Source organism: Anopheles marshallii, chromosome 2 (genome assembly GCF_943734725.1).
Source record: "Anopheles marshallii chromosome 2, idAnoMarsDA_429_01, whole genome shotgun sequence".
NCBI classification, from domain to species: Eukaryota; Metazoa; Arthropoda; class Insecta; order Diptera; family Culicidae; genus Anopheles; species Anopheles marshallii.
This window is the reverse complement of record NC_071326.1, coordinates 50,176,729-50,194,198: the sequence shown is the minus strand read 5'-3', so window position 1 is coordinate 50,194,198 and position 17,470 is coordinate 50,176,729. Positions and strand designations below refer to the sequence as shown.

The window sequence follows — 17,470 nt, the reverse complement described above, 5'->3', positions numbered from 1 at the left end:
TGGTCGCACCAGGTAACCTTGAAGAAGCGGTTGTCCCATCGGTGGACACTGTAATAATCGGTGTCCCAGGGCCTATCGTTGGTGGTATGCGTGCATCACAAAACCGTATATGTGCTTGCGCGAATGTAATACACTGGACCAAACAGAGACGACACACTAGCCAAGTTCCCTGGGCTTCCCTGAGTAGCGGACTGGTTCGCCTGCACTATCGGTAGTCACCAGACCAGCAGTGTGCACGGAAAAAGGTGAATGGCGAAATGTGTCTGCAATGAACAAAACGGTAAGCTCGACCAACAAGTAAATGCAGGTGTACTGCTATTTCTCGATGTTGCACACAGATTCCTTCGAGACGGTTCGATTTTGCACCGTAACCGGCACACTGCACACTTGCAGCCGCCGCCCGGTCGGTACAATTTGGGAGGCAAGTGTGCTCGTGATTATGCTTTACTATTTTTGCCTCCTTTTCATTACCGGGTCTCTACTTCAGCTGTTGCAGCTTCTCGGGATGGCTTGGGGGGTTAAACACACGTGAAAAGCCAAGTCTCGATAGTGCCGGGGTAAGCGGGCGGTGGTGGCTATTGGGGAGAGATCTCGCACACGACCCAGTCACGAGACGCGCAACCTAATAATCACTGACCAAAGGCGTCTGTGAAGACACACGCCATGCCACAAACACACCGATCCGCAATACAAAACATTATCCCAAGGGTGTGTGAGAGATGGCGCTGCGCTGTAGCTGCGGTGTGTGGGAATTATTTCACTTTCCATTGCGGGCGGCTGCTCAGATCACCCCAGATCGGTCCGTCGAGTTTCCACGCAAGAAGAAAAACCGCTACGCACACATACATCCACCCGTTCACCCATTCGAGATGCTTAAGCAAGCGCGAACCTGCAAAAGGAAAATGAACAACACCGCACGCGAAAGCGTCTCGATCAACACCAGCAAAAGCAGCGCGTGGAGACCAGCCGCCAGTTATGTCATCATCATCGTCATGTACCTTGGGCTCTTGCCGGTGGTAGCCCAGGCGTCATCGAGACTGGTGCAGAAGAAATGACACAAAAAAGAGAGAGAAAAGCGAGAGACACCAGCAAAGTCCATAAAGGTGGGGACCACTAATACAAGCGCGCTTGTTTGGTTGCGGGGTTGTAAAATTCACCAACAGGTGCGTTGTGTCCTCAATCCGAAAGGAAACCACGATCCCAGGATGAGTGAGTTGACTCAAGATTTATACGACCTATCATTCAACCGGACATTTTCCCTTTCATTTGGGCGGAATGTTTCCGATGTTCATTCACCGCTCGCACCCCGATCGATCGTTTGTCTTTCGCAAGATCATTCACTTTTACCGACGCGATAACATTTGTTTGCTTCCTCGCATAAGCATAACAAACACACGTACACATACGGCGCGCGTGAGAGGGGAACAATTCGCTAAGAGCCTCGGTTACACTACCCGCTGTATGCGGCGGTTGGGCAAGAGATTATTTCAAGGAAAATGAAGGTCATCGGATGTAGCATTAATTTCCCGGCGAGGAGCCGAGCGAAACAAGCGTCAAACGTTTGAAGGTTAGCGTACGGGGGTCTCGCAAGCGATCACTTTTCTTGAGGGCTCTTTTGGTATTACACTAACGACAGCTCACCTCGGGTTTGCAAAGTTTGAATGGTAATCAGGGAACGCACACTCCGCACACCTGTAGCCGACGGACGTTGGTTCACTTCTGATGGCCTATCTCTCATCCACAGCTCGCTCGACCGGGCATTGAAATCTTTCGTTGTTCGTTCCGGTCCTTTTCGAAATCGTTCTCGATGGTTTTGCGCTTCGTTCGGTGGGACGGCTTTATCACATAAATTCATGTTCGGAAATATAATACCCGCGCAACCAGCACATTTTGGTTTGCAAACCATGTTTAATGACGATTTATGTATCTGAAAAATGACTTTAGCAGTATTTGATTTTGTTTGTTTTTTTTTTTCAATGTCTGCCAAAATTAACAACGTCGAGTTCAGCGTGTTCAATCGTGTAAAAGAGATGCAAATGTTAATGTGCCACTATTTAAAACACATTTCACATCATTTAATCTAATTTGTGCGATTGTTTATGGGAACATGACCATGCAGTTCCCATGGGTTTTGGTTACTAGACAACACACACTGCCTTTATCACAACGCGTACTCACACCTACTTAATTACAGTCTTACCATCGTCGGATGTACCATGGCGCGTGGCGCTGATGATAGCAGATCATGTTTAATCCAAAACATTTATTACGAGCGCATTTGCTGTAACAAAGCGCAGCCTCGCAGCATTTAGTGAGATTAATCGGTTGGCAACGATTACTATTTGATCGTTTGATAAATCATTGCACAAACACGAAACCGGAACAGCTAATTGAATTAATTTTACGGTCCATAGTGCTTTTTTACCGGGCTCATAAAATTAAGTCGGACAGTAGGTTTGTCATTGAACCGGAAGGACAATGTGTTATTCTGGTTTGCCTTTATACGAACACTTGGCTTAGCCACTTTGGAAATTTTCACTTTTTCTATTGTGATAGCTGCTTGGCAGGAGGTTAAGTTTCTATGATTTGAGTTGATGTGCTTGGATCTATGATAAATATAGCCTCCAAGCGCTATACGTCAAGGCAATATTTGTAAGGCATAGAAAGAAATTAAAGGCGTGCCTAGCAAATAATATTATTCCTTCTCGATCGTCGAGAAGAGAATGCACACGAACGGTTGTGGTGGTGTGTTGCGGTGCCGACTACTGTGGGCTAATATTATTTTTCGTTACGAGATGATGATGGTGAGTACCGTCAAGGTTAGGGATTTGTTGAAAAGAAGGCTTGGTGCCCACACTCTAAGCAGATGAAGCCAAGCTAAGTTCAAACATCTCCACTGAGACCGAGCCGGGTTTGAAGCGCGTATTGCCTATTTGCGCATAATCACTCCCTCATTCTCTCCGGGGTTTGTTTGGTTATCACTTCTGACACGCGGATAAGCATGCGCAGAGTGTAACAAATTGTGCGAAACTTTTCCAGCTTGTGGTGCATAACGCCACGTGTATGTGATTTTGCTAATAAAATATGTAAACCCTGCCATGAACACCTGGTAGGAAAGATATTTCATTGCAAACACACACACACACTCACAAAAGCTCGATTGTGTTACATCTTTTACATCAAGGATGATAGAACATTCCTGGAACCTGAAGTTTATGGTGATCATCAGGGTTTATCGGAGCTATTCACATCCCCCCCCAGGGCCATTAAAACAAATGTTCTGGGTCGACGATCGGTACGCAAACCTGATAAGTTTAACCTAAAAAAGAACAAAATAAAACCAGTTTCTTATTCAATGTTTCTTACAAAGCTGAAGAAGCACACCGGCTATGTTGGGAATCAACATCCTAAAATTGGCAGTCATCAAAACGCTTCAAGAGCCGCTTTGGCTTATGGAAGAATCTTGCCTCACGAGATAGTTTGTAGAAATGCAAATGAACATAACTGGCGAAGGGTGTAAGAAAAAAAAACGCTGTTATAGCCAATACAGCGTCGGGTCGATCGAGTTGTGGTTCATCAATATTCAGCACTGGGAAACGCAGGGGTGACATCTTTTTTTATTTTTACTTTTTGTGTCTTCGCTCTTGGTGAACTTTCAAACGTGATACTCTATTACTGATATTCCGGTTTCAAAGCCAACGGGTACAAGCCCTAGTGTTTAACCTTACAAACAAACAAGGGCATTGTTTCACCGCTGTCTCGAATGTTGTGGACTAATTTGAAAGAGCGGATGGGTTGGAATTAATTAATTCAATTGTTAAAAATGTTTAATAATAAAACAACCAGCAGCGATAAGAACAAAATTAGTGTGAATCAATTTAATCCAATTAATCTTTGTAAGAAGCATTCATATGAATGTTCAGTCAAGAATCACACAAATCATGCGTCGAACTTCAAAATATTGGCGAATCCGAATAACTTTATGAACCCTCAAAAAGATTCATATATTCTCAATAAAATAATGTTTCTGGCTTTTGGAATGAGTATTTATGTACCGATGAAAGAACCCATGTACTGCAAGCATTCCATTACGCATACTAATTGAATAGAATTGTAATGTTCGTTTAAAAAGCATTTCAGTTATAAAAACTTTTCTTCTTCCTTACCAGCACAAAAACCTCAAGAGGTCTAGGCCTGCCTTTTCTAGTCTTTCTCGACTTTATTTTACAGTAGCTGGGTAGTCAGTCCTGTCGGGGGATTGGTACGGATGAAGTTTTGGACCGGTCCTGTCGTGTGACGACCCGTGCCGTTTCCAATAATAATTCTAGTATAAGATTAACATTGATTTATGAATTTATGAGAATAGATTCATTTTTACGAGTGTTTTAACATCAGTGTGAAGAATTACAAATCTTTGAGCAGTGATTAATCTTCTGAATAGAGCTACAGCCATTCATTCTGTCCAAAGAATCATTCAGCGATACCCAACACGGAACAAAATGGATGCCTGTTGTATCGTACCGCGATGATCGGTCCCTACGTTGTGAGATTTCTTTTTGTTTAGTTAATGCTTGAATCAGATTTCGGTTTGCGAGGCGTATGGCTACGTTTATTCTGACGGCTAAGATAAGACTGGCATTCCAGTGCAAAGTGCCACACAAACACTGCCGCTAAATATATCCTCTTCACGCATTCAATTAAACAATACCAAACACTTGTTATAAACAACAACGCTCGTCTGGTGATGTCTATATTACCTCAGGATGAAACTATTGTTGCATCGTGTAAGGCGAACCATTGCTAACCTTCAAACGGCAATGATCGTGGCTTTGCAACTATCATCTAGAAAGTACCGCTTAGCCACCAATAAAACAAAACAAAGAAAAAAAACAATGAACAAAGCGCAAATAAACGCTGCCAAAATGGTTGATTGGAATCGTAAGCCCACAGACGAACTCTGGAGTGTTGAAAACGGTACGCGCTTGATGATCGTGATGTCACTTTGGCAAACGTCAAAGCAACACGGTTGAGAAGAAAAACGGATACCCTCTATCGTCCATAGTGAAATTGGAATGAAGCGTGACTAACGAGGATTTAAGTGACGACAACGTACACGCATGTATGGCAAAAATGGTAATGGCGATCCCCGGTAGAAAATGGTGGGAACCATTTGCTTACAGAAAAAAAACCAATCGAGAAGAAAGCACTTCATTTCACCAACGAATTCACAGTCAAGCCGCTATATTTTGCGTTTCGCAGCAACATTTTCCGCCATGGTGTATCCTCCAGTGCTCACCTTTGATCAGCAAGGGTATTGCTTCATCGGTTGCGCATAAAACGCGCCAGCATCCGTAAATGCGGAAAACGATTGCAATTAACTCTTGTCCTCTTGTCCTCCCCGTCTAGCAACCGTCTCACATTGCAAGGTGGCACAGTAAGAACCTGCAATCTGAGCAAACCTTCTCGAGAGCCTTCTAGAGGATTTGGCAAAAAAGTAATGGAGTAGGTTCGAGAAACGTTTACACGGTGTACCGCTGCATGCAATGCAGTATGATGTAAGATAATGTTCGAGATCCGATTAGGTGCTCATGGGCGTGCACGTCGATCTCCCCCGAACCAAGATAATCCATTACGCGGCGCCCAGCAAAGAAAGTGCAATGTTATTCATGAAAATTACGCGTATCCATCTCTTTCTCGCCCTTGTGCACCCACCAGTCTGTGTGAGCAATATTAAAAATTCATCCATTGCTAATTGTCTCAAACCGGTGCATGAAGAAGCAGGGTGATGATGATGAAGGTCTCAGGTCAGACAGTTCGAAATGGGAATGGCTATCGAAAGCCAAAAAATTCTCCACTAGATATTGTGCTTGTGCAGACGGCACACACCGAGCGACGTCGATCGAGACTTTACGGGGTTAACACTAATTAGATGGTTGTATCGACTCGAGGGCGACTGGCCGCAACGGACAGTGATCATTAGGGCGCTGGGCGCCGACACAATTCTTTGGCGATATCTGGATTGTGGAATCACCCGCACGCGTACGGTAGGTCCAAAGGTTGAGGGGATAAATTCTGTGTGCGATTTATTCAATTCAACCAGACTCGTTGAAGCATTAACGAGGTGTTCAAATTGGAAATATATACAATAACATTCATCGGTTTCTTCTGTTCTAGCCTCATTGAATGCTTTACATTCGTTTGTATACATATTGTGGCACTGGAAAAAGTTCTATAAAACGGTTGAAAGTTACTTACTGGTTAAACCTTCGGTCAAATCTACAATGGAGAGTTACTACTTATGACTTTCTGCTAAATTCGCTGTTCTTTGTGCCGTATTGTCTCGGTGTTGGGGGGGTGGAAAAGGCCACGACAGCAACAAGAGCGCTCACTCACACATTAGGCCAGCAATTTCCGAACCCGATTGGCGTTTTATGCGCTACCTAGTCATGCATAATTTTAACCTGGCTCGGTTTCCAAACAAACCCGGTTCACCTCTGTGCACCACTTCTGGCCGTAATGACAAAATTAGCGCAGTACCCTCGGTGCAGTGGGTTGGTCGCACGGGCTTTCCAGTTTTCCACACGTCATGGACATTTAAAAAGAGAAGGAAGTTCGTCGCGTTCTTTGGGGTTTTCTTTCGAAAATGCTTACGACGAGACCGTCGGATGCGTGAAAGGCGTAGAAACGGTAGGAACCTTGCAAAACACACTCACACACTTCCTGGTTTTCGTTTGACTGCCGTTTGTTTGCCGTGTGTGAGTCGCTTCGTTTCATGTGCATACAGTTTTGAGGAGACTTGCCTGCGTGTGATTTTGTCCACAGACCGCACACGAAAACACCCGCCACAGTCGTCTGTTTAAAAGGCAGCGGGTAACTGCCACCTCTTTCCGGGGGGTGATGGTGTTGGACACTCCTCACTTGCCTTTCCTGCCCTTACCACCCCTATGGTGGTTCAATCTGCCGTGCCAGTGTCACGGCACGCAATTCCATGCTCGCCCGATAATTTGTCGTCGCCCCGTCCGGCCATACATGGGATATTATTTTTGCACGTATTTTCTCTTTCTGCCATCATAAGAGAGGCTCGCCGTGGACTCGTAAAATGACGTCAGTTCCTCGCGCTTCTTCAACCACACTCTTCAACGTAAGGCGCAATAGGAGTGGACCTTCTCCTCCGTCGGTCTGCTCTTTGGGGCAGGAGTGGAAGTGCGCGTTGTTGATATTTCCTCATTGAGAAATGATTTCTCGAACGTTCGTTCGCACGGTGCAACCTTGTACACGAGACCAAGTGGAGGATTCCGAACCGGACGGCAATAGCAACACAGCAACATAGCTTCCCTCTCGATCCACACACGCTATACGCCGGTGTTGTTTCGGAAATGGTCTCCATTCATACGGGTGCTGTGTAGAGCCATACAAAAAAAAAAAACATCTTCACGTAAGGTCTGCTTATGCGCGCTGCCGATCAGCCGGCCGAACTAATCGGGGTCATCATTGCTCTATCAAGCGTCGATTGACAAATCTTTCGCTAGGCAGTGAAGATTCCTTTTCTGCGGCACGTAGCTCTGACGAATATGTGCCCAGTGGATATTTCCGAATTGACCTTTCGGGGTTCTTGGATGGCCCTTGGTGAGAGGTTGCCTCCTTGTGGAATGTGTCTTACTGTGGATGATGGGCTGAAGGCTAGTAGGTTTGTTCGTGATCGAATTAATGCAAAGCATGTGGGATTTGCTTCTTGTCTATTTAATTATAATATCAGATGATTCCGCAGCTGCAAAGCGTGGCGGTAAGATTTACAGATATTATAGAGCTTTTTTATCGGCGGCCCTATGGCATGATGATAGCGGCACCGGTCTTCACACGGACGGACCGGACCTAAATCCCCCGTACGCAAGACTGACTATCCAGCTACGGGTAAATAAAGTCTCAGAAGGCCAGAAATGGCAGGCTAGACTTCTTGAAGTTGTTGTGACGATAAAGAAAATAGAGCTTTTTAATCTTACGTTATTATGACAGGAGTGATAAGATCCAATAAGCAAAAAAAGTATGATTGCAAACGGTCGCTATCACATTATCACTCGGTAGATAAATTAGATATATCAGTAGCGTTTAAAGTACTTCGGTTTACAGTAATGCAACCCGTCCATCGATAAACCCCTTGATAGATCGATTATTCATACACAGCTGTTACCGGATTTATTTAATATCCAGCCAGTCAGATAATGTGAGTAACGTTTCTTACTTCAGTCTCCATCCCCATATGTACGAAGCGCACGTTTTGATACGCGATAACAGTGACGTGCGCCTAGGATCAAAGTCTACCCTGTGCGAAGTATTTCATACCGTAGACGTTGATTCATCGTAGCTGCATCTTTGGAAGAGCCAAACAGCCTTGACCAGACACTCCGAAAGCGGGTGTATGAAGAAACAACGATTGGGATCTTTGCAGTTCCCGTTTACATTCGGCTGTCTACTTGCACCCACCACACCGGGTGGATGAGGCCCAATAATTGTGCAACAAGTTTCTTATCGCGCTCTGATGCGGCTTAGTGGTAGTTGTGCCAGCTGACAATGCGTTTTTCCGCGGGAAAAGTCAGTCATACGAGAAGTGAATCATATGACTATTTTTTTCGTTTGTATTGCTTAAGCACTTCTCTTTCCAATCCAACACACAATTGTAGCATTTACGTACTCATCTTATCAGTATGCTGAAAGGGGTTATTCATAATTCGATTACTCACTACGATTTATCAACAGAAAATAAAAAGTAAAGGGGCCGGGCGGGAGTTAAATGGCCACACGCACACATAGTAGTGCACCGTGTTTCTTACGGTTGTCGCCCAACTTTGGGTATTCCCTCGTTTTTTTTCCTGCTTTAGCAGTGGCCAATCACAAAACGCGCTGCACGGGGTGTTTTATGGAGTAGACAGTTTTGGAAATCGATACAAGTCGATTTCCCACTGCGTTTGTGGGACATAGTACGTGTACGCACACAAATACACTCCCAGCAAACGGTGATAATGTTCACCTGTTCCACCGGTCTCTTCTAGCCACAGTTTTCTCGTAACGAGGCATTCGCCACTGCAGTACCGAGCATGACCCCACCATATCATCATTAGTGTGTGAAACAGTAAGTTTACCTTCACTTCCGTCTCTCCGCGCTGCACACGCACCCACGGGATTGGGATTTACGTTCGGTCGGGGATGGGCATGTGATGAGTATTTTGGCGGCTACTATCGATAAGCCTCTATACTATCTTCCTGCCATCAATTCGGAGCAATAAAAAAAATATATATATATGAAGCTGATACACCTATAATATGCGTTCCGCATCGTGTATGACGGTCGTGAATGCCTGGTCCGTAGGAAGCATGGAATAAATTCATGAACTGCTGAAACTGTACTTGGCGTTTGGTTACGTTGCTTTCCATTACGCGGTACGTGATGCGAAGAACAGCGTCTTCCCGTCTTCACACATCGCTAGGCCGGACGAGTGCAGGACGAAAATGTCCTTGCTTTTGCTCGAAAGGTGAGTGATGACGGAGGAGCACGGGAGTGGGCCAGTGCCAGATTGTTTGTTCGATTGTTTTCGACGGCCCGTCAACTGCATCCTGTGACATCCGAGAAAGAGGAATCGGGTAAGGTGACGGAGCTTTCGTTCTTTTCAGGTGTCCTGAGCTTGAGCACCAAGCACACAGTTGTTGTCGTCTGCAGCAATACAAACAGAACAGGTGAAGAAAGTATGCTTCCCGTACCGCTTAACTATGACAGTAGGCCATATGATGATGGGCAATGCTATCTAGATTTCATCGCCCTTCTTACTCTAACAACCCATGGCGAGTGGCGCGTCATAACAGCTGAATTTGACGCGCTTGGCATGCTCCTTTTGCTGCTGTGTCAAAATAGATGATGTCACAACTCCGGAAGATATTTGTCCTATTTGTCTTTGCTGTTATCTTGCGCTAGATATTCAGTTCCTCGCAATTCAACTCTAGAAGTCAAAAGCTTGGAATAGAACCGGACAAATTCCGGGTTTTCCTTTTTGGGTGTTCCCCAAACGGCAAACAGCCGGCACAACGAACGAACGGTTTACATCCAACATCCCGCTACGCCGCGTATTATTCGCGCACTAGGTTGCCATACACTGTTCTACAAAACTTACTTGTTGTTCGCAACATCATGCACCGGTTTGCTGGTGGTAGAGTATAAAAACAGAACAATTTCCCGAATACGATGAAGACAATTTGGCCGCGGTACACGGGTACTGGGAATGCTAGCGCCAATCCGAGTACTGAACTCGCACGCTGTAAACTGCGGCACCATACACACCCATTCGCAGCAAGATAAAAACGCCGAAAGTGCGTTCTGTCTCCATCTCACTTGTACGGTCCAGCTACGATTGTGCGAGCGGTGCGACAACAAACTGTTTTCTTAACCCGAGGAAAAACTACTTCCACTGGCTAAAATTAGCTTGCAGGAAACAAAACCATTGGCATTAGACGGCGAAGAAACAATCGGGGCTACTGCACACCACCATCGGTGGGTCCACGCGTACAACACTAACGTTAAACTTTCTTTCCCAAAACGGGAAAGTACAACATCGCGCCACATGGCAGACGCTGGATATGCGGAGCGCTAATTGCATCAGGTTGCTACGTTTCGCAATCGACAGAACATTGCAAGAACTATACAAAACAAGACGGAATGATCATGATGCACCACGGAAGGTCGCTACGGATTGGAAGATAGGCGGGACAGCGGCTTGAACCGTTCAAAACTTATGGGCGGAAAACACTGCTGGTGTTGTTGATCTTTACGATGCCTGTCATGAAAGAACCATTATTTTTCCAACGGCTACAAACACATCCGAAGAGCTGCAAATGGGTGGCCAATCAATCGATCACATCTTGCAGAAACCGCGATAATAATCGACGATTAATCACACCATCCCAATACAACATATACGGTGGGACTCACTCGATAGGAAAAATCACACAAGTCACGCACGCACGAAACACACCGCAGCTGTTCGGTGAAGGAGCGAAACCAGGGAAAGCTAAAGTAACGACAGCCCTACCAACCGGCAAGATGTCCATCAAAATGTGTTCAATTGCAGTGAACAGAAACTCACTATTTTACGCTGAGCTGCGGCAAATCAATCCGTCGGCAGGAGCGCGAGTAAAACACGTCCGAACTTTTCAAGCGCTACTAATACAGTACGGTTTGAGCCTGAGATACGCTGTATGCCGTTGCCCGTGTGCTCGCCAACCGTTGCCGAACGGCTTGATCAACTGTCAGTTTTATGCCGATGCTGACAGGACTGCCGGTGGCACTATGAGCCATGCACATCGAGTAATTTTGTTTGTTCAATCGTTTTCCATGCATTATACGATCATTCACCATTTTACGATCAAGAGAATACGATACGGCATTTAGGAATTAAATATGAAGAAATTGCCGTTTTTTTTTAAATTACCGCAGAATTTTCCAGTTTACAAATCTCAATACTTCCAACCTTTGGAACAGGTAAATTTTATCATATTCTATATCCACCAAGTAAATTGCATGGCATGTAAATCTTTATCAAGCGAAGATTGGCAGAAATTTAGGTGTACAAAAAAGATTTTCTGCTTTTCAATGAGCTCGTTTTGTCAAAAATAGTGTTTCAATATGGCTTCCATGCACATCGATTTTTTCGGTCAACTACAGGGGTGCTCAACTCGTGGTTCGAATCATCACATTTTCCTTTCATTATACTGTTTGTTTGATTTCAATTCAGTGTTCATGCTGGGTTTTGAATGTAGAAGCAGCAATAATAGAATAAAATATTTATTTTGCTGTATGTTAATTCTTCTGATCAGATATGATTTTATATTGTTTACACTGTCGCCACCGATTTTAGAACGATCAACATGTGAATTTTTTATTTTACCAAAAAAAAAAAAAATTAGAAACGAAATTTGTATTAAACCGAACGATAATGAGATGGATGAACATGGGTTATATGAATTTAAAATTTGAAATTTTATTGCTACGCGACACGTGTACCGTTACGCATGGCGGTTATTTTAGATACATTTCGATAAAACTGGTAAGTACATATGTGCGTATCCCATACATGACGGGATAAAAATTAATGGAGAAGAACTGTTTCATTCAGTCAACAGAACAGTTAATCAGGCTCAACATGAGCTTGTAATTTTATAATGGTATCAATCATTTACGCATTTTGTATGTTATTGCAAGAATATCAATAAGAATGTTTATTACTTTTAAAATATTGTCAACAAAGTCTTAACATTTAATTTTAATATCACATGCATTGTCCTGCAACCTTTAAAAAACACCGTAACTACATCCCTGTTCGTTTGTCAGTAAGTACACCAATATCCTTTAACAAAGTTAGTACTTAAATACGAGAGTGTAAGTATTTCTAGGTACTGCCGTTTCGCTCAAACGAGTTCGTATCCGAATATTTCTTCTAGACTATAGTCAAAATTTTTAAAATCATCCTCATAGAGTAAATATAACCGCCTTAAGGTCTCCGAAGGAATGTCGTCAAAATAATGCATTAGTCGTTCTCGTGTGCTAGAAGATTTGTACACCATCGGAAAGCTTAAACCACCTGCACCGGCAAGATGCAGTGCTAGAGAGGAATCGTCCGTCAACGTTTCATATTTGCCTATGACATTGTAGTGAACCAAACATGGATGGCAAAGGTGCGAAATGGGTTCCCAGTGTTCATTAAAGGACATGTTGCCACTTTTGCTCAGTTCCGGTGTTAACAAGTACTGTACGAATTCGTTAAACGTGACATCGTCGGCAAAGGTGAGCGATTCGTTCGTAGCATGTAACCGAAACGATTTGACAATTGTTCTTCCAATGCGTGCCTGTAGAAAGAAAGCCAATGTTATATTATGAATTGTTTACGGTCTACTCTTAGACATTGTTCGATGCCCTCACCTGGAAGTATTTGGCACTTTTAGAGTTTCCCTCCAGCTTGTTGCGAAAGGCTGACAACAGTCTTTCGAACGGGTGACGAACCAAGACAAATCGATGGTAATCTGACAGCACAGCAATTTTTTCCTCGTCGCTCAACGATTGGAACGTCTCAAACATGCCGGACGAATGTGCCAGATCAGCTGGAATTTGTAATGGATCCGTGCCGTTCCATTTGTTTATCAATATCATCATTACACGTTTCCAGTTGGTGCAAGCTACCTGAAAAACGATTAAAAGATCAAATTTTGTCCAGATTCAACAGAATCTACCTTTAAGAAATTGGTACCTTTGGAACGTAGCAATACAGAAACTTATGTTCACGATCGATTAGCAGATGGTCCGTGGGAATTTGTCTCAGTTTTTCCAACCGTTCCATAATATCATCCGTAACATTGTAATGACACGCTTTTTGAAGAACATCTTGCCGGTATAAATTGTGCGCTTGTGTTAGTTCGTACTCGTACTCTTTGTACCCGGAAGTTAAGATAGAATTGCTCGCTTCTTCCGTGGGCCAATCACTAGCTTCCAGGTGCGGTATGAGCAAAAAGAAAAACATTAACGTTTTGCACGTGACACACATTTTGAATATCACTACAATGTTGCATTAATATGAAAGACGTTAAATTTTCACTCGAGTAAAAAGAAATGTAGTTCCTTTGGTCATCGGTGCACAGTTTGGATCGTTGTTGCGGATGTATGCTTTCACGTAGGGCACCTGCGTTCGGCAGGTAGTTCGCACATTCCTGTTCAGGTGGTTTGTTTACATTTCAATGTCATAAACAACACGTCATTTTCCAGCTATATTTTTATCAGCGGATAACAGAAAGAAAATGTAGATTGTATTGCTCTAGTTCCATTTGTTACAGTTGGCTGAGATCAATCATGAAAATAACGTGTACTTATATTAAATTACCCATTTCTTTATGATACACCACGATCATGTCTGCTACAAACTGGAAAAAAATTCCAAACGATACTTTGAACGAGAGGCTGGACAATAATTGTTTTCGATCGGCATGTTGAAATATATGACAGATATGACAATAGTTATTTTTTGTTGTAATGCACTATTGTCGAAGCATGCAAATTTTTAACCAAAATTAACTTTATTTTTATACAATTTGTACGTTTTTCACATTTGAACACCAATAATGAAATTTTTGACCGGATTATATTGGTAAATGGTGAAAATTTTGATGATAATACTAACGTGTTAAATACTGCGAGCGATGTGCCAAAAATCTTTCGACATTTTCTCCAACATTTCTTAAATAATATATGTTACCTGTATTACAGGATAATGTCCGATTCGGCTGTTAGAATGGTGTATCAGTGCATGTTGCTGCTCTACTAATGATACAAACTGAAGATACATGCACGTGGGCCAAATTAATATGTTTTATTGAAGCGATTTACAATTATCGGTAAATGGTATTTGTGTAATATTCGTTCAAATGCTCATAGAAGCACTCTTACAGACTAAGTCGTGAAAACACTCAAAAACAAGCGGAGCTTTCAACTGAATCCGGGAAGGTGGAAAACATTAAACGGAGGATATACTTTTGCACTATCTGCTTGGTTCATCCCCTGTGCTGACATCTGAAAATAAGCGCAACAAGCCGTAGCAGATAATGAATAAATCCATCGAGTCAAGTTTTGCTTTCGCCGGGAGTACTTACTTTTGCCATCACAAGCAACGATTTTGACTTTGTCCACCCGTGCAAACTCGTGTACCTCCCGAAATTCGACATCGTTCAACATCAGCGTCCAGACGTTGTCGCAGAAGCGGTAGGTGTTGAGTTTGGCAGCTTTGAAAGTGACACGGGATTTTACCCGATTCGAAAGTGCCGCGTTAATAGATTTATCAAACTGCACTAAAACCCGCCCGGCCAGCTGTGGTGTGATTTGTCCATACTAGAAAGAATCCGTGTAACAAGACGCGCTTCGTCAGACGGCGTTATTGTGTACCATATGGTGTATGATTCGTTGGCATTACAATCGTACCTGTATCAGTTCGTCCAGGCTCTCTTGCAGAGTATTGCCGAGTGTAGTGTTCCGGTACAGCTGGTAAGACATATTTACTTTCTAGACAAATGTTTTCACTAATTGCAACGTTAAAATTACGGTATCGTTCTTGGCTGCTGCGGGTTTGTGGTTTTGCAAAATGAAGCAGCTTCGTAGAGTGATAAAAACCCAAAACACTAAAGATGACAGTTGCGGACAGGGTTCGTCACACATTGACAGCGGACAATTTGGAGCGTCACGGTGCTGCATGGGCATTACGCTTCAAACGAGCCGTTATGATATCTGTTTCCCCGAACAAAATATATTTTTTTTTATTTTGTGTTTTCACTCTTTCAGAACGAATTTGGTTTTTTATAAAGCGAAAGAAAGACAAAAAGATTAGTTTGAAATTATATGACAAAAATAATATAATGTAGAAAGGGTAGTGTGGCAGAACAGAACATATACATTTCAAAAGAGGCGGAAATTGTAATGTTTTTGTACACTGAATGGGATTGATTTTTTTTTATTTGAAATAGTACAGAGTCAAACACAGTCAGAGTCAAATAAGAAAAACCAGTACGATTAAAACAAATCTTTTTCACGAATAAAAAAGAAAGAAAAAAACATATGCTGTTATTTATTGTAATGCTTGCATAGCGGTTTGTATTGCTGATTTACTGCAGAGCAAAACAAACATACAATCAACAAAGGAGATGAATCGGCATCTTGGTAAGATCTAGATAATAATCCTTTTCTTAGATTGATAAACAAAGCTTAGAATCTCAATCACAGAATAGATCATTTAACAATGTGTTTTTTGTTCTATTTGTGTGCTCCATTTGCCGGTCACAATTCATAAACACCACGAGCGTCCACCATCCACCATTAGTCCTATTCCATTATCTGCTAACCGTATGCCACCGTCCAAGTTTCGGATGGTAATCGGATACTTTCCATTGCTTTCTGATCACGCACCGCCTAAACTAAGCGATGCCACGGCGGCAATGGTAATGATTGTTTGCCATCACCGTTTGTGCATTGCTGGGTATCGAAAGTGCTACCAGTCCATTAGTGGGAAGAAGTTCATTTTCAAACTCCCGCCTACCGAATACCATTGCCTCTAGGGTGAAAAGGTATGTGAACAATGCCGCATCTCTGCCGAGCGAAATAAGTTCGTCACCGTTGAAGGTACGCGGTGTTTTGGGGGTGTTTGGGAGTGATTAAAAATAAACGGAAATATTTCGGAAATCGTGAATCCGCGGTTGTCCATTATGGAAGCGCGGTGTCCAGGAATCGACCAGGTACCAGCGGTACGGGGTGGGTGCAAACAGATCCAAAGTCACTCCGACGTTTCGCTTCTTTATGAATGCTTTTTCGTTTACCTTTGTTCCTATTCAATCCCGGGCGCACGGGGCATGTTTATTTTGGACCATAAATGTCAACTTGCCCCGCGGCCGGAAAACAAGCAACGAGGGACGGGATGTTGACACCCAAAAAAATAAAATAAAGCACGAAAAAACCTTCTCACAAAGGAGCTGGGTTGGGCAGGACATCTCAGGCAACGGGTACCGATCACACGGTTCGATGAAATTAATGACGTTGACAGAAGGCAACGAATCATTGAGAGTCGCGGCTAAAGATTTCCTTCCCAAAAAATACCTTCCCCAAACAATGCAACCGCCAGTACGACAGAGATATTGTTACCGCAGCCGCTGGCTTCCGATGGAGGCTTTTCCGAAGCGAGACACGCCGAAGAGTAAATGGAAAATTCGCTTTTTCCCACCGTGTCTGCTGTCGGTCGTTATTTTCGTTTTAATTGAAATGAATGTTGTCCGGGGTCGTCATGCCGCACCGGATCGAGCCTGATCGAGGGTGGAATAGGCTGCTGGAGTAATTTTAAGATTTTTCCACCTCAGCTAACCCGTGTGACTATGGCTGGGGGCTGTTTTTCTGTTCCGTTTGCCAAAAAGAGGCACTAGATTGATGGTGACATCGTGACAGAACGTTGTCCGGATGGATTGGATGGCTAAGATTTGCTTTCAATTATTCATCAATCGTGTGCACCGCCGAGTCACGTTATCAATCCGTCGGGGGATCGCATTTCCCCCTAGTCCGCTCCAGCACAAGTTATGGGCGTGTGTGTGTGTGCGTGTGCGAGTGTAGAACAAATAAAACTTAGCCCTGCGGAAAACTGCCACCGTGCACGCAGTTACCAAGGCGGCGTGCCTCCAGCTGGACCAATAAAGATGAATAAAAATAAACATAAATAGCAAAAGGGAAACGTCGCGTCCGTGGAGAAGTGTGGAAACAAAGGGAATCGTAAAAATCATAGCATAGAGGGAAAAACACAACAGCTAATCAAGCGAAGAACTGAGCATTATTACGAACAGCTACAAGCTAACAGTGCATCTAATATCGCGGCAGCAACAAGAAGTGTTTACGGCAAGGCAGAGCAACTAGTAA

General features: G+C 43.4%; 2 protein-coding genes across 2 annotated transcripts; both read right to left on the bottom strand.

Annotated features, from left to right (window-relative positions):
• Positions 1–12,450: 12,450 nt before the first annotated feature.
• On the bottom strand, positions 12,451–13,580 carry LOC128708017 (carbohydrate sulfotransferase 11). The gene is made up of 3 exons (XM_053802974.1): positions 13,287–13,580; positions 12,962–13,219; positions 12,451–12,888 (listed from the first exon to the last, which is right to left on the bottom strand). Exons 1-3 carry the CDS (start codon positions 13,578–13,580, stop codon positions 12,451–12,453), a joined length of 990 nt encoding a protein of 329 aa, XP_053658949.1.
• A 987-nt stretch (positions 13,581–14,567) lies between these two features.
• LOC128719754 (transcription initiation factor IIA subunit 2) lies at positions 14,568–15,076 on the bottom strand. The gene is made up of 3 exons (XM_053813385.1): positions 15,005–15,076; positions 14,680–14,914; positions 14,568–14,599 (listed from the first exon to the last, which is right to left on the bottom strand). The coding sequence occupies exons 1-3, from the start codon at positions 15,074–15,076 to the stop codon at positions 14,568–14,570; spliced, it is 339 nt and encodes a 112-aa protein (XP_053669360.1).
• Positions 15,077–17,470: the final 2,394 nt, after the last annotated feature.